The sequence below is a fragment of the Ursus americanus genome, chromosome 26 (genome assembly GCF_024610735.1).
Source record: "Ursus americanus isolate L20-20 chromosome 26, mUrsAme1.1.p, whole genome shotgun sequence".
NCBI classification, from domain to species: Eukaryota; Metazoa; Chordata; class Mammalia; order Carnivora; family Ursidae; genus Ursus; species Ursus americanus.
Genome location: NC_142152.1, coordinates 45,004,352 through 45,028,474, shown reverse-complemented (window position 1 = coordinate 45,028,474; position 24,123 = coordinate 45,004,352). Strand labels below are relative to the sequence as shown.

The following is a 24,123-nucleotide window of genomic DNA, read 5'->3' as shown; positions in this document are numbered from 1 at the left end:
GGTAAGTTCTGGCTCTCGCCCCTTAGGTGGCTTTGCACACTGTTAGGACTCAGGCACGGTTTCAGCTGCATGGGCTTGGGGCCCACGTCCGTGGTGAGGGCCGGTGCTGGAGAGCTGGAGACCTCACACCAGGCAGGGGCTCAGACGCCAGCCACCCACTCTCACAACGCACAGCTACTGGAAACTGAGCTATGCTCTTAAGTGCTCAGTTCTGTCTGCTGCGTCTTGCTTTGACTTTTAGCTCGGAGTGCTACTTGGGATTTATTTTTAGAACAGTGTGAGGCTGGGGCTCAATTTACCCTCTCCTACTCTAAGGGAAGGAGAATGCTAGCAGGCAAGAGTCTGTCTTTTCCTTAGTGGCTTGAGGCCCCTGAACTGTCGTGTGCAGTGGGGTTTGCTGCTTTTATTGTACTTGTGCATTTGTCCGTCCGTGTACAAAGGTCACGTGGTTCTAACGCCTGTAATTTGATAGAATATTTTGATATGCAAAAGGACAGTTTTCCTCTCCTTCAGTTTTGTTTTTTTTTTTTAATTTAAAAATCGTCTGGACTATGCTTGTGAACGCTCTCCTGCAGATGACTCTGGGAATCAGCTTTCCAGATTATTCGAAAACCTCGTTGACATTTTGATTGGGATTAAACCGGCTTTACGAAGGGACTCAGGAACGGCTTGTGTATTTCCAACTCTGATGGTTTGAGCCCCGGCCGCGTCCTACAGCGAAACTTCGGAGCGTTTACAAACCGTGGTCCTGCGCCTTTCTTTCCAGGCTGTTCTCAGGGACGCCACGGGCATTGCGGTGACTGGGATGGCACCTGCAAGTGCTTGAGGGCGTGCGTGGGTCGGGGGCACAGAAACGTCACTGCCAAGGCTACCGGCGCTGCGCACGTCACTGTCAGCAAGTGGGGACTTCTGCGGCGACACGACAGGGGCCGGGGGCGCAAGCGGAAGCCAGGGAGCCGGGGCGAGCCGCGAGGCGGGCCTGCAAGCTCCGGGGAAGGGGCGGGCGCCCGGGCCCGGGGTCTCCACTCGCCACCTGCGCCGCCGGGCCCGCCCCAGACATGCTTGGGCCCCGCCCTCCGTCCTGGCCCCGCCCACGACTCCCGGTCCAGTCCCCGGCGGCTCTCCCCACCAAACCCCGCCCACCGCCCAAAGCCCCGCCCACAGCTCCGATTCTGGTCCCCGGCCTCGCCCCCCCACCCAGAGCCCCTCCCACCGCCCCGGCCCCGCCCACCGGTCCCGGTCCCGTCGCCGGCGGCGCTCTCCACCGAAGCCCCGCCCACAGCCCTGGCCCCGCCCACAGCCCTGGCCCCGCCCGCTGCTGACGCCTGCGCGCAGCCAGCGAGGCCTACCGCCGGGTGGTTCCGAGGTCCGGTAGTGGCGCCCGCGTCCGGAGGTGGCGGGTTCGAGTCCTCGCGGCCGCGCCGCAGCTCCGGTGCCCGTCCCCGACGCGCGGGCGCGACCGTTGCGGGCGGCGCGGCCGCGGCGTGCGCGGCGAATCTGCCGCTGCGAATCGGCGGGCTCGGCGGCGGCGGCGGCGGCGGCGGCGGCCTCGCGAGAGTCGGGCGGGCGGACGCGCGGGCGGGCGGACCCGGGCCGGGGCCGGCGGCGGGCGGGCGGCGGGCGGACGGGCCCGCGCGGGAGCCGCCGGCATGACGGGCCGCGTGTGCCGCGGCTGCGGCGGCACGGACATCGAGCTGGACACGGCGCGCGGCGACGCCGTGTGCACCGGCTGCGGCTCGGTGCTCGAGGACAACATCATCGTGTCCGAGGTGCAGTTCGTGGAGAACAGCGGCGGCGGCTCGTCGGCCGTGGGCCAGTTCGTGTCGCTGGACGGTGGGTCCGCGCGGGGGGACGCGGGGGGACGCGGGAGCGGGGGGAAGCCAGGTGGTGCCCAGCGCCGGGCCGTGGGGCGGGAGGCCGGCGGGCCGGTGAACTAATAACGGAATTTACAAGAGGGGGAAGCAGGCGCACTCCGGCCCCCTGTGTGTGGACCTCCGGTGAAACGGGCCCCTCGGGCACAGCCCCGGGGCTGTCAGCGCAGCGAGCGTAAAGAAAAGTTCCGGAGCCCCACATCGCCGACAGCGGCTCTTCGGGGCGCCCTGTCCCCAGGCGCAGCAGGCGCGGGATGCGCTCTGGGTCCCCACCTCGGGGGACTGGCATCTCCCCTCGCCCCTGCCTGTGACTCGGCCCAGGACGGCGCCGGTGCAGTACTTGGTCCCGGGGGGCCGGGTCGTGCGCCCTCCAGACGATGGAGAAGGTCGAGCGAAGGCGCTTTGAGGGGGGGGTCACTGTGGTGGCGAGGGACAGCGAGCGTGCAAGCCTGGCGGTGGCCCTGTGTGCGAACACGGTTTCGCTCCTGCGGGCCGTCCACCTGGGCTACGAGCAGCTCCGGCCAGCCCCAGCCGGCGCTCTCAAATACTCGTCTTTCATGGTTGATTGCTGGTCTATGGCCATACGGTTGATTTCTGTTGTTGGCCTGTTTCCTGCGACTTCGCTAAACTTAGTTACTAGTTGTGGGAGTTTTTACATTTCGGGATTTTCTATTTTGACAGTCATGTTGTTTATAAATAAGGTCTGTTTTATTTCTTCCTTTTGTTTCTCTTTCGTGCCTCACAGCGGACGTGCTTGCCTTGTTCCCAGTCTTAGGGGAAGCGTTCGGTATGTTTCCAGTGTCCACATTACCTACAGGTTTTTGGTCCATAAAGTTGAGGAAGTTCCTTCTCTACTCCTAGTTTGTTGAAAGTTTTTATCACGAGTGGCTGTTGAATTTTGTTAAAGGCTTTTTCTCTATCATCTGACACAGTCATGGTTTTCTTCTGGAGTCTGTCTGCGTGGCTGATTTTTGCCCATAGAGCTGCCTTTCCTTCTGGGGTGAGCCCACTTGATCGCGGAGAGCTGTTCTTGTACGTGCGGCTGGATTAGACGTGCTGACATGTTGCCGAAGGTGCTTGTGTGGAATGTGGGTATGTCTTTGCTTTCGATACCAAGAACGCTTTGGGAAATGCTCCCTTCCCTTATTTATTATTTTTTTTTGGAAGAGACTGTGTGGAATTGGTGTTATTTCTTCCTTGAATGTTTGGTGGAATTTACCAGTGTAGCCGTCTGGGCCGAGAGGTGTTTGTTTTGTTTTGTTTTGTTTTTTTCCAGAAGGCTTTTAACTACACACTCAGTATCTTTAATAGTTGTAATAGTTATATTTTAGATTACCTTCTTCTCCGTGGGTGAGTTTGTGGTTTTGAGGATTTGGTCCATTTGATCTAATTGCTGAACTTATGCCTGCAGAGCTGTTGGTACCGTTTCCTTGTCCTTTTGATGTCTGCAGGGTCTCTAGTGATGCCTGGTTCTCCATTCACACACTTCCTTTCACATCTTCACTCTTCTTCCCTTTGTCTCTCTTGCTGGAAGTTTATCACTTTAGTTGATCTTAGCAAAGAACTGGCTTTGGGTCTCGTTGGCTTCTCTCTCCCACTCTCTCCCCATCATCTCTGACACAGGGCACAGGTGTTCGTGCTCTTCTGAGGCGGCTTCCTGGGCTGCTGGGGCGGAGAATCCGCAGACCATGTTGTGGGTTTGTCACACATTGTCAGACTGTCCCTCGAGTCACTGGAAAGAGGGTAAGGACCACAGTAAGAACAGATGGTCATAGGAGCTGACTCTTAGGGATTTCCCGTGGAAAGGCACTGTGCTGAGTGCACCCCTCACCTGACGGCCGCCTGCCCTCACTGCAGTTGGGGAAGCAGGCTGTAGAGGAGGGACACCCCGAGAGTCCGGGACGTGAGTGATGTGCTCCCTCCTGTGTGCAGTGAGCTTGGTCACACAGCCGGGTGCTGTTGGAGGGCGTGATTTCAAGGGTGTGAAGACGCTTCCCCAGCCCAGCCCGGCTCTGTCCTACGGGCTTGTTCTCTGGGGGGCCCGCAGGGAAGCGCTGCAGAAGTGTGGTGGGTTCTTAGCTCCCAGCCTGGCAGGGCGACTGCTCCTGGGAGAGGGGAGGGGCCTCAGTCGGCCCTCTGCCCCGGTGGCTTCGTCCCTTCCCACTCAGGGCAGTGATCACACGGGCTTCTGACTTGGGTTACTCTGGCGCCCCTGGCAGAGGCCATGTGCCAGCTGGCTCTTCTCGGGTCCTCCTTTGCTCTAGCCTCACCCTGAAAGCTGAGCTTGCTCCCTGGGCTGCCCTCATCCGGGGCCTGTGCTCACTATCTTTCCTAGGCATTCTTTCTTATTCCTTGAGAACTGCGTCAGCTTAGGGGTGTACCTGGGACTCTGTAAGTTAGACACCAGGGCCTTGTGGCCAGAGGCCCTGACTGTCCAGGGGCCTTTCCTGGTGAGCACCTGTTGTGTGCCAGGTCTGGCCTCCAGGGCCAAGGAGCTCTGGTCCCCGATTCCCCGGAAGATGTTCTTGGACCAGCAGAATGTGAGGCCAGCATCCATTGGTGGTGTGAGTGGTACTGGGGACATTGGAGCCAAGTCCTTCAGCTGGCGGGCACAGGTGTGAGGAAGGCGGCCAGCGCAGAGGACGGGTGGGTATGTGAGGACTGCATGCAGCTTGATGTGGCCAGAGTGGCAAGTCAGTGGGCAAAGCTGGACTGACTGGGGCCTTAGTGGGGTCCTGAAGAAGGGTCCTGCTGCTCCCCTGGGGAGGGACTCACCCCAAGTGTGTCGGGGAGCGGGAAGGCAGAGCAGGGTTCCCAGCAAGGTACGTGTGAGCGTCCTGGGCCATGTGTCCACCCTGAAGGCCTCAGAGCCAGCAGCTCTTCCCCTGGGCGTCCCCTCTGTAGTTGATGGTGACCCCCCTGTGGCCCTCCCCTGGAGTTGTCAGCACTGCTCCCCTGAGACGCAGCCTAGAGGCAGAGGGAGCTCCGGCACCAGGCAGCCTGTGGTTCCTGTTCCCCTGGGGTCCTTCCCTCTATCTCCCGGGGAGCACTTGCCATGGTTTCCGTAGTCACAACTTTCGTGACTACAGACTTCGTCTTTTAGTCAAGATGTCTGTAAGCACTGGCGTTGTCACAGATAGGAGCGGTGAAGTACTTTCCACACATTCGTGTTGGATGAACTCCCCCAGCCGTAATACAATGAGAAAGGTTTGCAGCCCCCAACCCTGGACGGGGAGGGCGCCCAAGAGAGGGAGCTGCTCTTGTTGCTGGGGAAGGTCCCTCTGCCCTAAAGAATGGTGGGACCTGCACCCACCTGCCTAGCTGTGCCCTGCCCCTCGGGGGCTTTCCCAGGCACAGCCCCCCTGTGTCTTAGGCCTCTGAGCACAGGATGGTGTCCTGGCCGAGCTCCAGTTGAGAGGTAGAGGGTTCTGCCTCTCTGCTGCTGTCCTGTGGCCCCTCAAAGCCTTGTGAGTCCTGGCCAAAGTGCCTGTTCTCAGGAAACGTTGGCTGAACTCTGTGCCAGAGGCACAGAGTGAGAGGGCTGCTCTTTCTAAGATGTCATTTGCAGCTTTCTCCATCTACCACGCTCCATACTGCGTGGTTTCCTGAATCAGAGTGTTAATCCCCACGAAACAGGCTCTTCGGAGCTGTGCCGGGTGGAAGGAAGTCTCCACTGCTGCCCTGCTTCGCTCCCGGTGTCACCAGATCCGTGTCTGGGCAGCGTCCTGGGACGCAGCACCCTGTGGCCTGGTCCAGGGTCTTTCAGGAGCCCCAAAGAGGCTTGTGTCCACGTGGGGACCCCGGCTGCAGGACTGCTGAGCCTACTTCCAGGGCCCTCTGGAGAAGGGCTTACACAGCAGCGACAGAAACCCTCCCTTTAACTTATTAAAGTGCTAACCCATGTTGGCGGAGCCTGTGGGTGACGTGGGGACACACGTGTGCAGTCCGGCCCTCCTCTCCCTGGTGTCAAGGTGTCGGTGCTGCTGGCTCTGGTCCTCGTGCTCCCAGTGATCAGGCCTGCGTGTGCCCCTCCGGTTCCAGGGTCTGCAGGCAGCGGGGGCACTGGGCGTGGCATCGGGCCCTCTGCCGCCGTCCACGAGGGGGCGGTCTTGGCCTGGGTGTACCTTCCACAGTGCCTTCCAGCTGCTTGTGCTTTTTTTTTTTTAAGATTTTATTTACTCATTTGACAGAGATAGAGACAGCCAGTGAGAGAGGGAACACAAGCAGGGGGAGTGGGAGAGGAAGAAGCAGGCTCAGCAGAGGAGGAGCCTGATGTGGGGCTCGATCCCGGGACTCCAGGATCACACCCTGAGCCAAAGGCAGACGCTTAACGACGGAGCCCCCCAGGTGCCCCTGCTTGTGCTTTTTTTGCTGCAAGAGCTTCTTACAGAAAATTTCTCATGTTTTCAGAAGTAGAGGGAATAGCGTGAAGGGGATCTGAAGGCCAAGAGTACCCTCTCCTGGCAGTTGTGACTGGAGGTGGTAATTCAGCTTTTTTCGTGCTTCATGGGACCCTTAGCCTCCTGGTTTTCATGGGCTGAGATTTGCTAAATGCGCACTTTTTATAGTATCCATGCATGCATTCCAGATTTTATCTCTTGTAACCAAATCCTGGTGGGTGCTGTTTGCTGACTAAAAGAGTCTGCCTTAGCTTGGCAAAGCAGGCTTTGACCCCCACCCCTCGCCACAGAGAACCGAGTCTGTGGAGGGGACAGGATCCCCGTGTCTCCTGGGAGCACCTGATGCCCTGAGGCTACGCACAGGGAGCTCAGGGAGCACGGGGCAAATGTGCACATGTGTGACGGGGGGGGGTCAGGAGACCACCCCCAGGGTTGAAGCCACCCCAGGAAGGGTGGCTGGGTCCTCAGGGAGAGGCAGGGAAGGACAGCACAGGAACAGGAAGTAGAGGTCTCGGGAGAGGGCTGGGGGTCCTGGGGGGGGTGCTTGTGGGGGAGGGTGACCTCTGGAGGTTTTGTGAGATTTTGAGGAATAAGGAGATTGCATTTAATACTCAACCAGAATGAAGTCCCACTCTTCTTCATTTTTTTTTTTAAGATTTTATTTATTTGAGAGAGAGAGAGAGATCATGAATGGGGGAAGGGGCAGAGGCAGAGGGAGAAGCAGACTCTCCACTGAGCAGGGAGCCCAACACGGGACTTGATCCCAGGACCCTGAGATCCTGATCTGAGCTGAAGGCAGATGCTCAACCCACTGAGCCACCCAGGCGCCCCCCGACTCTTCTTTAAATAGCATCTCTGTGTGATCTGCCCTGGCCACCTTCTGTCTGTGTCTAAGCAGGGAGTGGTGGCTGGAGGAAGGCCCCCTGGGGTCCTTGTTCCTGCAAGGTAGGGCTTTGTGGGGTTCACACCATTTCATTGTCCTTTTTCTTTTCTTTCTTTGTTTTTTTTTTTTTTTTGAAGTTTGTATTTACTTGAGAAAGAGGGGGAAGTGAGCACTAGAGAGAGAGAGAGAGGGAGAATGAGCACAAGCAGGGGGAGCAGCAGAGGTGGAGGGAGAAACAGACTCCGCTGAGCAGGGAGCCCGACGCGGGGCTCGATCCCAGGACCCTGAGATCATGATCTGAGCTGAAGGCAGACGCTTAACTGACTGAGCCTCTCAGGTGCCCCATTATCCTTTTTCTAATGCAGTAGTCCAAGTATTTATTAAAAGTACATATCCATTGTGATTAAGACAACATGGCGATTTTTCTCTTTTCCTAAATTAAAAGTTGGGGGGGGGTTGCTGGAAACAAACAGGCTAAGATGTGGCTGTCGTGCTCAGGTGCTCTGAGTGAGAGGGCGTTCCTCAGTGGTTCTCGTGTGAGAAGATTGCACATGTAAAGATCCTCGAGTTGTAAAAAGCCACTGCCACCAAAACCAGAGGGTAGGAGGTGCAGAGCCCTGATCTCAGCCCAGTGAGCCTGTGTCAGGCTCTGTGGAGCTGACAGGTGGCATGCTGGTGGTTTTGGAAGCTCCTTGGTGCCTGTCCAGGTGGATGAATCTCCTCTGGGCCCTGCCTGAACCTCTCCAGCCCATGAGGGCACACTGCCGGCCCCTCTCCGTCTCCATCCTCTGTGACCTATTCTTGGTGTCAGGTCTGCGGTGGTGGTTTGCTGGGGCAGCAGTAGAAACCAACACTCCCCAGGTGGTGAGGGACACCTGTCCGGGGCACTGCACTCTACAGGACGCGTCCGCTGGGCTGGTCCTGGGGCCTTCGTAACCATGGTAACCACGGAGGAGGCAGCGGAGGGTGCTGGGGGCCCCAGCCCTCCACAGGCCCCTCTCCTCTGCCCCGTGGCGGGAGTGCTGGGTGCTGGGCCCCCGGGCAGCCGGCTCCCAGCTCTGCTCCTGGCCAGCCTGTGGCCTAGCCCCTAGCCCAGTGTTGCCCAGCAAAGCCCACCTGTTGCTCTTTTCCACATTCTCTTGGCTTATCTTACTTGTTTTTGTTGCCGGCTAAACTTGGGAACTATTTTGCTGAGATCTTTCAGGACTCTTGTGAGTGTTGGTTTGGGATTTGATTGCAGTCCCAGGTGTCCTGGAGGTCATGCTTGTTCTGCACTGTGCTGCTGGCTGCCCGTGGATGACCCTGAGGTCCCTGCTGGCCCTGGGCGTGGGCCATGTGCTTTCCCTGGGGGCCTGTTCCCAGATGTGATTTGGGTTCCCAGGTCCCTGCCTTGTCTCAGTTTGCATTTCATTGTCACGTGTGTCCTGGTCCTTTCTGCAGGCCTGACATCCTGCGGCTGAGGCTCTGGGGTGTCCCCTAAGTGCAGAGGCCTCTCACCCTGCGGTGTGTACTTGGTCACACACTGGCCCGTGGGATGGGCAGCGCTTCCCAGCTCCACTGCCTTGTCCTGGCTGCCCAGACACCCTTTGGCTTCGATGGTGGAGTTTGTAAGTCTGGTGAACAATCCAGATGTCCACCTGGCTGTTTTCAAAGGGTAACAGGGCAGAAGTCCCAGCCCCAGTGCCTTGCAGAGCAGAGTGCATGGCACTTCCTGGGGCATCTCAGCATTGGTGAGAGATCCAAGGTAGAGTGCCTGCAGGTCTGGCTGTGGCCACCCTTTGGGACCGGGACTCCCTAGGCTGCGGTTCTGTGGGTGGGCAGCGTATAGGTGGGTAGAGGTTTGAGTGCCTCCTGTAGGCCAGCTGGCTCACAGGCTCTCGGCCACAGAGGCCCACGGTCCTATGGGTGGGGGGGCCGGGTGTGTTGACCAGCGGCCACTGTGCAGATGTAACTCCTGTGCACGGGCTGGCTCAGGGCACACAGAGGGCCCTGGGATGGGGGGTGCTATCATCTGCAGGTGCGCTGTGCTCTCTCTGGCCGCCATGTGGCAGCGTGCAGTCTGGAACATGGTTAGAGAGTGCAGGTGGGTATGGTCCACTTCCCACGGCTCAAGGTCAAGGCCACATGTGCACTGGCATGGCAGAGGGAGGTGAGGTTTGCCGGTTGTTAAGAATGGCAGGGGGAATCCCCAATTCTCCAGCCGTGAATGCTGATCCCACATTGTCCTTGCTGCAGAAACACCCCCTGCAATGAAGGTCTACTGGTCTGGCTGTTTCCTGCCAAGTTTTGACTAATCAGTCGGATTTGTTTTTCTAGGTGCTGGCAAAACCCCAACCCTGGGTGGCAGCTTCCATGTGAACCTGGGAAAGGAGTCAAGAGCACAGACCCTGCAGAACGGTACCCATGGCGGGGGCTCTGGATGAGGGCAGGTTTCAGGGGTGAAGGGCAAGAGCAGGCGGCCTGCAGTGACGCGTGGCTAGTGCTTTCTGAACCGTGTTGAACAGAAGTGTCTTACTCCTGACTTCTGGGGAAAGCGTCCAGTCTCGCGCTATTAAGGAGGATGTTAGCTGTGGTCAGCTCAGGCAGGGACATGTTCTGCCAGCCCCTCTCGACGTTTGCATGAGGACACTGTCAGGAATGTCAGGGCATGGAAGAATGACTCCCCTGTGCCGCGTCCCCTTGCTCTGTGGTCTTTACGGGTGGACCTCGGAGACACTGCGGGTTCGGTTCCAAATTGCCACAGTAAAGCGGGTATCGCGGTAAAGTGAGTCACATGGACTGTTTGGGTTCCCGGTGCGTGCCAAAGTTATGTTTACGTTATACCGCTGTCCGTTACGTGTGCAATAGCATTATGTCTAAAAAGTCAGTGTTCAGATCTTAATTAATCATACCTCACTGCTGACAGCGCTCACCGTCATCGAGGCCCTCAGCCCGTCACAGTCTCCCCGCCGCAGGAGCGCTGGCCCCATGGTGCTGGCGGCCGACTGGTCAGGGTGGTGGGCGCTGGAGGCGGGGGAGCCCCCGGCGATGTCTCAAAATAAGACAAGCAGGAAATGTGCTGCACTGTGGGCCCTTCCCTCCACGGACGATGTCTCTGGAGCAGGCGAGCTGGTCGATGGCGTGTTGGCCACAGGAGAACGTCTCCCAGAATGGGGGTCGGTGCTCTCGAACCGGCTGCAGCGTGCGGACCGCTCGTGGACGGCCTCGGTCCTTCGTCACCGGCCGGCAGCGTTCCCAGCGTCTCCGCCAGGAGCAGTTTGCATCTCAAGAATGCATGGTCTCTGCTCACCCACAAGAAGCCAGTCCTCCTCCTCTCAAGCTTTCCCGTGAGATCGGAGCTGTTCAGTCCCGTCTTCTGGCCCCACTTCTGATCCTAGTTCCTCGCTGTTCTCACCACATCTGCACTGACTTCCCCCCCTCAAGCCTGAGCCCCTGCCCGTCACCCCGAGGGCTGGAGTCCACTTCCTCCAAACCCCTGGGGGTGGTCTGAGCTCTTCATGGGTCACGAACGTTCCTCACGGCATCGGGAACGGTGAATCCTTCTCAGGACGTTTCCATGTACTTCGCCCGCATCTACCTGACGGCGGCCACGGCCTCAGACGCGTGCTCCTTAATGACAAGACACAAGGATCAAACGAGCCCTCGCCCCGCGGGCTGTTGGGCGGCCGCTGTGGTGGCCGCACGAGCACGACACCGGCCTCGTGGTGCGTCTCGGTCGCCGCTCTGGGCGCCCGGCGCTGCCGGTGAGCGCTTACACTCTGGAAGGAAATCTCGCTCCGACAGCAGGGCTCCACAGCGGGCTGAAGTACTCAGTGACCCGTGCTGTGGACACACGTGCTGCCATCGGGCCTCGTGCTGTCTGTGGCGCTCAGGCAGAGGAGATGGAGTCGGATGTTAAGGCCCCGGGGGTTCAGGGTTAAACGAACATCGGCTTCCCTTGAGGTCCCCGGCTGCAGTGCAGCTCACGGGGTCGCCTGTCCTCTGGAGCTTTGAGGGGCACGGAGCTGCCTCTCGAGCTGATGAGTCCTTGATGGCACCTTCTTAGGGAGAAGGCTGCTGCGTCCGCACGGAAGATCTGGTGTTGAGCGCGGCCACCTTCCCGGTGACCCTCGCTTGGTCTGCGGGAAAACATGCTGGTTCTCCCTCAGCCCGGCTGCTTCACCTTGCAGGTGTGGGCTGTGGTGTAGGTGCAGGTGTAGGCACAGGTGTGGGCTGTGGTGTAGGTGCAGGTGTGGACGCAGGTGTGGGCTGTGGTATGGGTGCAGGTGTAGGCGCAGGTGTGGGCTGTGGTGTAGGTGCAGGTGTAGGCACAGGTGTGGGCTGTGGTGTAGGTGCAGGTGTGGACGCAGGTGTGGGCTGTGGTGTAGGTGCAGGTGTAGGTGCAGGTGTGGGCTGTGGTATGGGCGCAGGTGTAGGCGCAGGTGTGGGCTGTGGTGTAGGTGCAGGTGTAGGTGCAGGTGTGGGCTGTGGTATGGGCACAGGTGTAGGCGCAGGTGTGGGCTGTGGTGTGGGCGCAGGTGTAGGCGCAGGTGTGGGCTGTGGTGTGGGCGCAGGTGTGGACGCGGATGTAGGTGCAGGTGTGGGCTGTGGTGTAGGTGCAGGTGTGGACAAGGGCTTGGGCGCAGGTGTGGGCTGCAGTGTGGACGCAGGTGTAGGTGCAGGTGTGGGCGTAGGTGTAGGCGCAGGTGTGGGCGCAGGTGTGGATGCAGACGCTCTGGTTGGCTCCAGACGCTCCTCCCGTGGGCCCCTCCCCTCTGGGCCTCCTCCAGTGGGGAGAGTCGGGGCCTGGCTGGGGACCAGGCTCTGGCTGCAGGGAGTGCTGTGGTGGCCGGTGTGGTCTCCTCTCCGGACTACTCAGACCGTCTCCAGATCAGCATGAAGGCTGTTTCGCCTTCTCATCATTCTTGTGCTCGCTGGAATGGCACTTTTAATTTCCTTCCAGAACTTTCCCTCTGCCTTCACAGCTGGGCTCACTGTCTGGTGAAGAGGCCAGGCTTTTGGCCTCTCTCGCCTTCGACGAGCCGTCCTCGCTCGCTGACTCACTCCTAGCTAGACTTAGCGTGAGCACCGGCACTCTCTCCTTGCGCTTGAACACTCAGAGGCCGCCGCAGGGTTATTAACTGGCCTAATTCCAATATCGTTGTGTCTCGGGACCAGAGAGGTCCGAGGACGGGGGAGGGGGAGGGGGGAACGGCTGGTGGGGGAGCAGTCAGGACACACACGACATTAGGTTCGCGGTCTTCTATGGGCGTGGCTGGCGGCTGGAAGCAGTTACAACAGTAACATCAAAGACCGCTGGTCACAGACCACCGTGATGGATAAAACGATAAGAAAAAGTTTGAAATGTTGGGAGAATTACCAAAATGTGACACCGAGGCACGTAGCGAGCGAGTGTGGTTGGAAAAATGGTGCCCACAGACAAGCTGGAGGCAGGGGTGCCGCAAACCTTCAGTCTGTGAGAAGCGTAGTGTCTGCATAGAGCAAACGGGGTGCACCTGTACCCGCCTGTGGGAAGGCGGCCGGGCGAGCTCCCGCACACAGGGACCACCACCCCTGTGGGTAGGTGTGGGGCCCCAGCACCGTCCACGGCCCTGGGCTAGTGCTTAGCACACCACCCTGGCTTTGCATTTCCGTTATGCTTCTTCCTTTGACCCCGTGGTTTACTGTTAGTGTAGTTCGCTCTCATTAGAGATCACACTGTGTGCAGGACCTCCGTCCTTTGAAACACTGGACGCTTGCCTTACCGTCCAGCACACGGTCACGTCTGGTCCGCTGGGCCCTTGAGAGGAGTATTGTTCTGCACACGTTCTGTACACATCACTCAGGTTTCCTCGTGGTGCTCGCTGAGTTTGGTTCTGCTTGTTATGTTGCTGGAGGGCATGGGAAAATCCCCCATGGTGACCGTGGGTCCTCCCTGTATCTTGGTCGGGTTTTTGTGTGAACAGTTTGAAGACCGTGTTCTTGGTGCGTACAGACGTGGACATGTTCGTGGCTGGCAGCCCGACCCTCTGCTGCACAAGGATCGCTCTGCCCTTGACCCCCTCCCTGTTGGCCCAGCTCCGCCCGCTTCCTTCTGACTGGTGCTGCCACACTGTGCGCTTTCTCTTTGGCTGACCTGCACATCTGCATGTGAGGAGCTGTTTCCCGGGAGAGAACGTGCGTTTCTAAGGACCGGCATGCTGTGTTTACTAGAGTAGCGTGTGGGTCACACCCAAAGAGTTGGAAAGGGTAGCATTCATGCCGACACACAGCAGTAAAACCGGAAACTAGTGACAAAGGCAGAAATAATCCGCCCTGTTAGAAATGGTGGCCTCGTGGTTAAGTAAATCAGAATAGAACTTGCAGAGTCCTCAGAGTGGGGTGTCAGCGAGGTCTGAGACTGAGGTATTTGGGGAAGTGCTAGGCAGCCCCAAGAGCCTGCAGTCTTGAGAAGACCCTTGCCTCTTGTCCTCTGCAGGCCTTTCTGCGGAGCTCCTGCCTGCGGTTGGCGGCCTGCGGTCAGCGGCCTGCAGTCAGTGGCCTGCGGTCGGCAGCCTGGTGCCTGCACGAGGGCCTGGCTGCCCTGCCGCCTGGCTGGGCAGGCATCTCCTCCCACCATTGTCAGCATCCGGTCTTTGCCCGAGTCTGGGCTGCAGGGGCAAAGGGAGGCCAGCGGGTCCAGCCCCTGGTTCTCTCGCTTTAGACCAGAGCCATCTGCGTAGCGCCTGGGGCCCAGCTTGCTCTTTGCTTGGCAGTGAGCCCGCGTTGTGTCGTCCCCCTGTCCTCGGAGATCTTTCTCTGCCCTGGCGAGTGTGTGCCGATTTTATCTCCTTCCTGTCATTTTCCGTTGCTCTTGGGGCAGGTCCCAGCAGGTCTTGTCCATGTCGTCGAAGGTGTAATTGGCGCATCTGTGATGTGTTGGAGCTCCCCCGCCTCCTGTTGTCGTTGTGTCCTGAACTTGTGAAAGAGCTGTTATTGCCCGCTGCTGCGTCGGTCCTGGCGGGTGCTTGTCTCCCCTCCTGCCCCATGTGGGAGCGGCGTGCTAACGCGCCGTGGGGATGCCCCTGTGCCCGCGCCGCGGGTGTCTGCAGGCGCCTCCACCGGGCAGAGTCCCGGGTGCCGCCCCGCCTGCCGGGTTTGGGTGCGGTCTGGGAACATAGCTTCCGCTGTTGCGGGGTGTGAGGTGCCGCTTGCCTTTCTGAGGAAACGGGGAAGCTGGGAAGTGAGCAGACTGGCGGCTCCTACGGCCTGGTCGAGAGTCACGCTCACGTGGGGTTTGCAGTCTCCCGGCCTCCCTCCCGACTAGCGCGGGTGCCCACGCCTTTCCTGGGTTTGTCTCTGGTTTTGTTGGGAATGCACTCTGGTTGTGGTTGGCAAGCCATCAGTGAGCGACACGCTCTGCGTATGTGTGCAGGGGCCCCACAGGTACGCACAGAAAGCAGGAGCTGCCGATCCAGAGCCGTCAGCAGGGAAGGTGGCTGCCAGTCCCGGTGTTGATCTCTGTCTTCATCTTTCCTAACCGGGCCCTTGTGCGGTTTTCCCTCTGTCTTTGGAATGGGGACGCGCCGCTGGGCTGAAGCTTTCTTCATTGACTCGATGAGCCTTTTTACTGGGGAGACATTTCTGTTCTGTTCTTTCTGCGTGTCTGTTTCTCTTGGTTAAACACACGTGGAGTAATGCTTCTTAAACCCGGGAAGCCCCTCAGCTCTGGGTTCTGGACCGTGTGCGGACTTCATCGCATGGATGCCCCACTGTTCCTGGGCGTGGACAGTCGGGGATTCCCTGCTGGCTGCCCCCCCCCCCCCCGCGGATGTCGTCGTTCGGCGGCCGCTGCCAGGGGGCGTGCGTGCTCATGTCAGCACGGCCGTGCCGTTCACCCACCTGGCAGCAGCTGCGTGGGCGCAGGGGCCGTGGTGGTCCTTGGCGTCCGTCGGTCTCGCACCCGCAGCGATCTCGCTTGCTCCACAGCGGAGTGATGGCGCGGGCCGCCTGTGTGTGCGCTTTGGCCGTTGGGAGAGTTGTGAGTTGCCTGCCCGTTGTGTCTTTTGCACGCATGTTTTGAGAAGCGAGCTGCCATTTTGTTACTGCTTGGTCGATGTTTTCACAGATCCTGGGTTCGAGTCCTTGCCTGAGTACACACACTGTGAACCCTTTTCCCAGTTGATGGCTGAGCTTTTCACTCTCCTGTCTTTTGTTGAATAGAAGTGTCTTAATTTTAGTGAAGTCCCAATATGTTGGTTTTTTATGGTTGGGGGTTTTGTGACTTAAATTCTGGTCTATCCCAAGATCTGAAGACGCTGTCCTGTGTTTCCGCCGGAAGCTTGGTTGTTTTCTAGTGTGCATTTAGGGTTGGGGTCCACGTCTGTGGTGGCCGTGACCCCCTCCCTTCCCCATTGCGTGCTCCCACTGTGCGGCTACTCTCCCCAGGGCGACGTGGGGCAGGGTGGTGACGTGCGTGCTCTCGGCCGGGTCCTGACATTGACGTGACGGTGGCTGCCAGCTTGTTGTCCGCAGGGACAATGTTCGCACTTCATCACCTGCTCCCTCCTATCTGCTGAAGTGATTCTATGTGTTGTCTCTTTATTTTGTTCCTGTGGTGGATTGCCCTGATTTTGTGAATGTCAAGCTCTCCTCGACTTCTGGGAGAAGCCCACGGGGCCACGGGGCACTTGGTCTGCTGTCTGTCAGGGCTCAGGGTCCTCCGGGACGTGTGGGGGGACGCGAAGCCGTCTGGGCCTTCGTCCGGACCTTCAGTTTTCTTTCTCACTTTTAAAGATGAAAGATGCCATTTCTTTGATGGGATGCTTTTTTGTAGAGTTTTAGTGGGACCGGTCAGATTTCCTCTTCCCTCTTGTCAGTTTTGGTAAGACGTCCTTTTCCAGTTGGTAAGAGTGATTCAGACTCAGACTGTCGTCACGGTCGTTCCTAACACCCTCGTCCTGTGCTCCCTGGTCTCCTGATTTGGGGCACGGCCTTTCTTCACTCATGACCTTGGTCATCTGCCTTCTCTGCGTGTCCTTAATGGCTCTTGCTCGGGATTTAGCGGCGCAACAATGTGTTAATCTCTGCAGAGCGTTGGCTGTGGGTCTTCCGTCCGGTTTGCTTCCTTCTTGACAGCAGTCTTCTCTCCGTGATCCCCTCCCTTCGATGTCTTCAGCTCCCTGTTATTTCTCAGCTTCTTAACTTGGAAGATTTTGTCCCTTTGTTAAGCCCCTGGTTCTGATGTTTGCAGCCACAGCTGCTCATTGAGGTGCTCCGGCTCAGCCCGCCAGTTTACAGACAGCTATTTCTCCTTTTTGTTCTATGGGCTTTTTTAAGTTTTATTTTAAGCTACCTCTAGTCTCCCAGGAGAGCTGCAGAGACAGCCCCCGAGTGTGCCCTCCACCTGCTTCCCTAGTGCAGACATCTCCCATAGCCTGCCTGCCGGGCCGCTGCTCATCCTGGGCCGTCCTTGGCCCCCTCCCGTCTGCGACCATTTCTCCCAGCCTGGACACACTCGAACAGTCCTGGCTCGTTGGAGTCAGCCGTGGATTTGAGGTGATCCCTTGTCTTTGCCCCGTATCAGGGTGTACCCGGGCTCCTGTGGCTTGGCACTAGTGACCCAGCCTTGTGTGCTGCCACGTTCCTCCCTTTCCCGTGCTGTGCTCCTTAAAGACCAGTCCCTGAGGCCGGCCCACACGCAGACAGGAGGGCTGTGGCTGCACCATGATGGCAAAGCCGTAGGGAGATGGGTGGCACTTCTCCTCCGAGCGTGGAGCTGCCCCGCGCTGCCTTGCTGTCTGCCTGCCTTCTGCACCGCAGTGCTCGTGCCCATGTCCTGCCCTCAGTTCTGTGTGCGTGTGGAGTCCTTGCTCTGCGGGACTGCTGTTTCTCTGTGTGGCGTCCGTTGTCCTTATGCTGTGTCCTTGTTCTTTCTGATGACCCTCCTGCAGGAGTCTGCGCCCCGTCTGGAGGGAGAGGCCTGTCGAGCCAGCCACGAGCCTCCCCCGTGGACCCTGCCGGCCGCTGCTCTTCCTCCGTCCCTGAGCCCACTGTCAAGGTCTTTATCTGTGTCTGTTGGCCATTGCTTAATTTTGAGTTTTGTTTTGTTTTGTTTTTAAGCAGGCTCCACGCCCAACGTGGGGCTTGAACTCATGACCCTGAGATCAAGACCCAAGCCAAGATCAGGAGTTGGACACTCAACTGACTGAGACACCCAGGAGCCCCTAATTTTGAGTTTTAAAACAAGTTCAGTGATCATATTTTTAATTGTCAAGGGCTGTATCTTTTTAATGATACCTTCTCGATACTTTTTTTCTTTAAGATTTCATTTCCTGATTAGAGAGCGAGAGTGTGTGCGTGCGTGCGAGCACAAGCAGGGGGAGCAGCAGAGGGAGAAGGAGAAGCAAGCCCCCGCTGAGCAGGGGGCCCGATGCGGGACTTGATCCCAGTACCAGGATCATGACCTGAGCCGAAGGCAGACGCTTCACCGACTGAGCCACCCAGGCGCCCCTCTCTTGATACGTTTCTATGCATTGATATCTTTTCTGATACCCTGGAGGATGTCATGGGCTTTGAAGCTTTTTTCCGACACCAGTCTGCTCGTGGAGCCTGGTGTTTCTCTTCCCTTTCGTTGCCCACGGAGATGCTGATTTTCGGTGTCTGTTCTCACCTCTGCAAATGGGCTTCTGTTGTGTGGTGCCCCCAGAGCCAGTCTACGTGGCCCTGCTGGGACACCCCAGTATCCGCTGCGCTGGCCTGACCTTGGGGCCTGGCTGGTGTCACAAAGGTCCTCCTGCCTGGGGAGGGTGTGAGGGAGGTGCCCTGTGGGCGGAGGGCCTGAGACTCGAGCGGTTCTGACCGAGACCCTTCCTTCTCCATGTTTCTGGGGCACCTGCCCCAACCCTGCGCTGGGTTCATTTTCCTGCCCTCCCGGCCGTTGCCACGGGCCTGGAAAGATGCTGTTCAACTGCTGGCTTGCATGGAGAGATGGGCCTGATTTTCACAAAATGCCAAAATGAGGAAGGGAACTATGTGCATTCATTTTTTGGGAGGAAGCCTAAGGAGAATAAGCTATGGTTATTAGTTAGTTATATGGTTTTTCATTAGGAATTGATTTTATAAGAATTTGTACTTATTAACATCGTTGTACGACTGTACGCGCATGCCCGGGTCGTGGGGTTTATTCAGTTTGCCTCTTGTGCTTGCTTTCCTCTCATGGAGTAAAAACTTACCTTGGGTACTGCTAATGGGTACAGGGTTTCTTTTGGGGTGATGAAATGTTTAAGTTGTGGTGAATATGTTAAAACCATTTTTAAAAAGATTTTATATATTCATTTGAGAGAGAGAGAGAGCACACAAACTGGTGGGAGGGGCGGAGGGAGAAGCAGGCTTCCCGCTGAACAGGGAGCCCGATGCGAGGCTTGATCCCAGGACCCCAGGATCACAACCTGAGCCGAAAGCAGACGCTTAATGACTGAGCCACCCAGGCGCCCCTAAAACCATTGAGTTGTATGCCTTAAGTGGGTGGATTTTACGATATGTGAATTAGATGCAATAAAGATATTGTAAGATAACTCATTGCAGTAATTCTGAGCCCCCAAGCCACCAGGAGTCCCCTCCACTTTGTTCCCAGAACTCCCAGATGGGCACCAGACGGCCGGCAGGTAGGCTGTTCACAGGTTCTCCGTCACAGGCTCGCTGGGCTGAGTGTGTGTGTGCCAGCGGGGAGCCAGTGATAGGCTCTGGGGACAGTGACCCAGCCCTGTGTCGGCTCAGCCCGACAGGGGGGCTCCAGGCAGCGCAGGGATGCTGCCCTGGGAGGGGTGCTGATCATCAGGTCTCCCAGCTGCCAGAGCACATGCGGGCTGCCCGTCCCATTCTCTCTGGCGCTGACTCTCTGGGCCCACCTGTGGCTGGTGGTCATTGTTGGCTGTGCGTGTGGGGTGGGCAGGCCGGACCATGGGACCCGAGGAAGCCTTCCTCAGCCTGCTGTCCTTGTTGGACAGCAGGGGACTCTGCACTTAGCTTTTTGTGGGTGATACACGAGTCCCTGGCTTCTTTTCCTGGCCCAGCTTAGGGTGCCCTTCGCCAGGAGAGAGTGTATCTGGGAAGCCAGAGGGTGCTGGGCAGAGTGGGGAGTCTGTGTGGTGGGGTCCAGTGTGGTAGCCGGGAGTGGGGTGTGGACGGCTGCTTACAGTCCAGCTCCTGCTGTGCCCCTGATGTGGGCTTCGGACTTCCTGGTGCCGTGCTGTGCAGCCCACGGCAGCCCCTCCTGTCCACACAGCACGCCTGTCTCCTCTCCTGCTGCTGCCCACAGTTCTGGGACGGGCTTACCCAGAACCAGGTGTGTGCAGATCATGTCCGGGGTCCGTGGACGTCCTGGCAGCCCCTTCCCTCCCTGAATCTGCCAGGTGCTGCCCCTGCCCTTGTCCAGGTGGCACATGGGAGGCTGGGGGCTGGAGCAGCAGCTCTCGGTGGAAAGGCTGGTGTGGGGCCGGCTAGCCAGGACACACGCAGGCCCTGCTGGGAAGGCTGGGTGGGCATGACCTGGCCGTTGGAGCAGGAGGCAAGCCTGGCACTCAGCGGTGGGCGAGGGGCCGTGTTGTCTGCCTGTCAGGAGGCTGTGTCTGTCTGGAGCACGTGGCGATGTTCACTGGTGAGGAGTAGCCCCGGGCTGGCCCCACACACAGCCCTTTGCAGGCATCCTGAGCTCGGGCTGAGAACCGATGCTGCTGTGGTGCAGAGAGGAGTGAGAGGCATAGGCCCCAGTGTCCACACGTGGAGCTTGGAACACATGAGAAGTGAAGTTGAAACCGTAGAAGGGAGAGGGCCGGTCTGTATCCTTCCCGCTGGGAACCAGTGGTAATATGTCGTGTTGTGTCCTAGGGAGGCGTCAGATCCACCACCTGGGGAACCAGCTCCAGCTCAACCAGCACTGCCTGGACACAGCCTTCAACTTCTTCAAGATGGCCGTGAGCAAGCACCTGACCCGCGGCCGCAAGATGGCCCACGTGATCGCGGCCTGCCTCTACCTGGTGTGCCGCACGGAGGGCACACCGCGTATCCTTTGCTTCGGGGCCTCGCGGAGGAGCCCTGTCTCGGCTCTGTGGGGGTCATCCTTCTTCCAGTAGCCCGGTGTTTGTGTTCCATTGATACGCCAGGGATGAGCCGTCGGGATGGGTGCAAGGCTTCCTGGAGTCGAGTGGCTTTTCACCAGTTGCGAACCGGGAAGCTGGGCGCCCTTGGGGAGGACAGAGTGCACTGTGCCTGTGGCTGGCCGCTGGCAGCCAGGCCACTGTCCTGCTGTCCTCCTGCCACCAGGCCTTCTTGGAGAGGATGGGCGTCTGTTCTGTCCTTGTGCTTGGACTGCCTGCTCTCCTGCGTGGCCCTGGCAGGCCGTCCTGTGCACCCAGAATTCTCTCTGGTGCGTCCCCCTGGGAGAGCCTTCCGGGGCTTTCTCGCCCTCCACCCTGGCTGTCCGCCCTCTGCACCTGCTTGCGTCTCTTTTCTGCTGTCCTTCTGGGCCCCCTTGGCCTCTCTGGCACGGGACCCCTGCTCCTGGTCCTGTGACCTTGTTTCGTGTAGCACAGCCTCCAGTGGTTTCCTGCAGGTGGTCTCCCTTCCGCCTATGCTCTTGGGGGTGGCCTGGTGGACTTCAGTTTCCATGTCGGTCTCCAGATTTGGACAGCGCTGCCCACGGTCTTCTGCTCCTGGGCTCCTGTCGAGCAGCTGAGCACCCTGACCCTTGGCCCTGTGCCCGTGGTGGGGGTGCTGTTCCCTGGAGGCCTTCGTTCTCCCTGAGCTGTGGCCCAGAGTCCCACCACGGCCTCTCGAGCTGTTCACGATTCCTCCCTTGGCATCACTCTCGTTCACGGCCGGCCTGCCATCTGCCTTCTCACATGTACTCTCTCCTCGTCCCCACTTCCCTTTCACCTCGGGGACACTGTCTCCTGCCACGTTTTCATTTCTGCTCTCGAGCTTCCAATTGGAGGAGCTCTTTGTGTCCTCTGAGCACTTCCTCTTGGTGATGCCCCGTTCTGGGGGCGTGGTGCGCATGCCTCTCTTGGGGCAGCAGCCACCCTCTGGGCGCTTCTTGCGGCATCTGTGTCCCCGTCACAGGCCATCCTCATGGGCAGCCGGCCTCGGCTCTGGCTCCTGTTAAGTAAGCGTGGGCTGCTGGAAGGGTCCTGGTGACAGCGTGCGTGGCTGGGCTTGTTGGCTCCCCTTCTGGTTGGGTAACCCTCAATATGAGAATCTTTCATTAAAATGCGGTAAGATTTTGGAAACGTGTGATTCCAGCATAAAGTGCCTGAAGCAGGCGTAGCTTCGAAGCAGAGACAGGCCTCGGGTTCCCATCACAGAACCGCCAGACACCGCCACTGCCCTTGGGCGCCTGCCTTGCCTCGGTTACGCTCTGCTCCTCACAAAACCTGTGTGTGATGCCGACGTCGCCGAGCGGGTGCACGGAGCTCGAGGGCGAGCTGGCTCTGCCACCCGAGCTCATGGGAGCGCCGGGGAGCAGGACATGGTGTGCAGGCCAGGCTCCGGAATCTGGAGCAGACGCTCCCGTGGCAGAAGTGGGTGTAGGCAAGCCGGACAGCACGCTGGCCGCGGGAAGAGTAGTGCGGTGCCTTGTGCGCTGCGGCGGGAGGGAGAGGGTATGACACCCGTGGTAGAGCCTTTCTTACTACGGCAGAGTCCCACTCGGCCCTGTGGCCCCACCCTGTCCACCAGAGAAGTGTCCTCGGAGATGCTGGGACGTGGCGCCCATGGCAGCACTGTCACGGTCGCCTGAAGCAGGGACCGGATGGGGGCCAGGCCTGTAGCCTGCTGTCCCTGGGCAGAACCGTTAGGGCGGTAGGCAGACACCCCTGTTGTTGCCAGGCGGGTCTGTGCGCACCAGCGGAAGGGGCCTTGCTGCGCAGCTGGCGTTGGAGCCTTTGGTACTTACGGGATCCCGCCGAGCCGCCAGCAGGCCTGTCTGTGAGCAGCGGGGTCTAAGCCTGGAAGCTGTGTGTGCACCGGGGAGACCTCTGTCACCTGCGACTTGCCATCACCTGCACGGGCTCTGGGTGGGAGGGACGATGCGCACTGAGCGGTCCCAGGGCCCCCTGGCTGCACCCTGCACGCTGCCGCCTGCACACCCTCCTCATCCAGCTTCAGACCCCTGGGGCTTTGTTAGGGTTAGGGTTTGGTTCGCAGCCCTGGGCCGGGCTTCCAGGGTCTGCCTTCTGTGACTCCAGCCGCTGCGTGTCTCCCTCACGTTCATCTCAGGACCTTGTTTCTTGCTTATTCAGAGGGCAGTACAGTCTACGGCTGTCCCTTCTGCCACCGGGCTCCCCAGCACACCTTTACTTGCTTCCCTCTGCCCCTCCCCGTGTGTCCCCAAGGACAACCAAGAGTTTTTAAAAAAAAGTTTTTAAATAACTGTTTTCTAGATGAGTTTTAGGTTCACAGTGAAATGGAAGGAGAGGTACAGAGATTTCCCATGTGCCCCACTCCCACACGCACATCCTCCCTGGTGTGGACCCCCCCCCCCCCAAGATGGTGTGTCGGTTATGCTGATGGACCTGTGTGGGCACACCAGCCCGGAGTCCCTGGCTCACCATGGGGCTCACTCCTAGTGACGTGCCCCCTGTGGGTGTGGGCAAATGGGTAATGACACGTGTCCATCTCTGTGTAGCTGACGGGGGGCCTGTGGTTGAAAGAAGGCCAAGGCACTGCTGGCTGGCACGTGTCAGAGGCGGCCAGTGTCACCAGGCACCAGGAGGTTGCAGGTTCAAAGCCGCCATACGCTGATGTGGAGCGGGCTGTCTGCACGCAGGTTGGCCAGCCGGGGACTTCTGGAATCCTGCGGACTGCGTGTCAGTCCTGCCCTGACCAGTGCGTGTGCAGCTCTGTCCTGCGTCGAGGCCCGGGTCAAGTGTCTGTGTGGCAAGTAGCCTCCCCTCCCGGCTGCATCCATCGTGGTGGGACCTAACTGAGGACCACCTTCATGTCTTGTCCTTTACGGCACATGTGTGCACCTGTCTGCCTGCCCCAGATCGTGGGGTTCCTTCCAGAAGCTTTTGGTTTTATGGGTCCCCTCGGAGTTTGGGATTTCTGAGGGGTTGGGTTTGCTTCTCTCCGTGGGGCATCCAGCACGCGGTGCAGGTGGGTCTGCCTCCGGCGTCTCAGAGCTCTCCTGAGGTTTGCTCGCCTGCCCGATGGCCAATAGCGGACTGCTAGAACCTCGGCCTGGGCACACGTCTGAGGGCCTGGAGCAGAAGGCTTCCGGCCGCAGCTGCCCTGCGGTCTCGGGTGTCTGCGCTGTCCTTGGCCCTCTGTCCTTCTGTGGAAGGTTTTGAGTCAGATTGTCTATTTCTATGAGAAATCTCGTGGGATTCTTTGATTGGGGTGTATGGGTCCATTTGTGGGGGACTGAAGTTCACGTTGACGTGAACAATATTGAATCTTCCAATCAACGACTATCCCGTGTTCCTCCAGGTGTTCCCTACTTGCAGGGATGTTGTGTTACTTTTTTTTTTTTTAAAGATTTTATTTGAGAGAGTGAGAGGGAAAGAGATTAAGAGAATGAGTGGGGGGAGGGTTAGAGGGAGAAGCTGACCCCCCGCTGAGCAGGGAGCCCGATGCGGGACTCGATCCCAGGACCCTGGGATCACGACCTGAGCCCAAGGCAGACACTTGACTGACTGAGCCCTCCAGGCGCCCGACGTGTTGCTTTTGACGAGGGGGCGTCTCCTGTGCTTTATTCCTGAGTGCGTGTGTGTTGGACGAATGTAGGCGGCCTCTCGCTGGTGATGTACACAAGCATGGTCGAGTTTCGCGTGTTGACGTCACATCCGATACAACGGGGTTGGTTATGAATCTTACGAGTGAATGTCGGGATCGTACACAGTTGCGTGTGTCGTTCATCCCTTCCGATCTGTGTGCCTGTCACCCGTTCTCCTTGCCGGTCTGCACGCCCGCAGCGGCCTGCGTGGTGTGCGTGCCGCTGCGGGAGGCTCCC

General features: G+C 58.8%; 1 protein-coding gene across 2 annotated transcripts in view; it reads left to right on the top strand.

Moving 5' to 3' along the window:
* Window positions 1-1,558: 1,558 nt before the first annotated feature.
* The window catches only part of BRF1 (BRF1 general transcription factor IIIB subunit), a 57,890-nt gene continuing 35,325 nt past the window's right edge, over window positions 1,559-24,123 (top strand). Inside the window, exons 1-3 of one of the 2 annotated variants that reach the window (XM_045799305.2) lie at window positions 1,559-1,833; window positions 9,471-9,551; window positions 20,001-20,174. In XM_045799305.2, the coding sequence (XP_045655261.1) occupies window positions 1,650-1,833; window positions 9,471-9,551; window positions 20,001-20,174 (439 nt within the window). In that variant the 5' untranslated portion in view covers window positions 1,559-1,649. The remainder of the gene's footprint in view (window positions 1,834-9,470; window positions 9,552-20,000; window positions 20,175-24,123) is intronic. The other variant, XM_045799306.2, reaches the window with a different exon arrangement.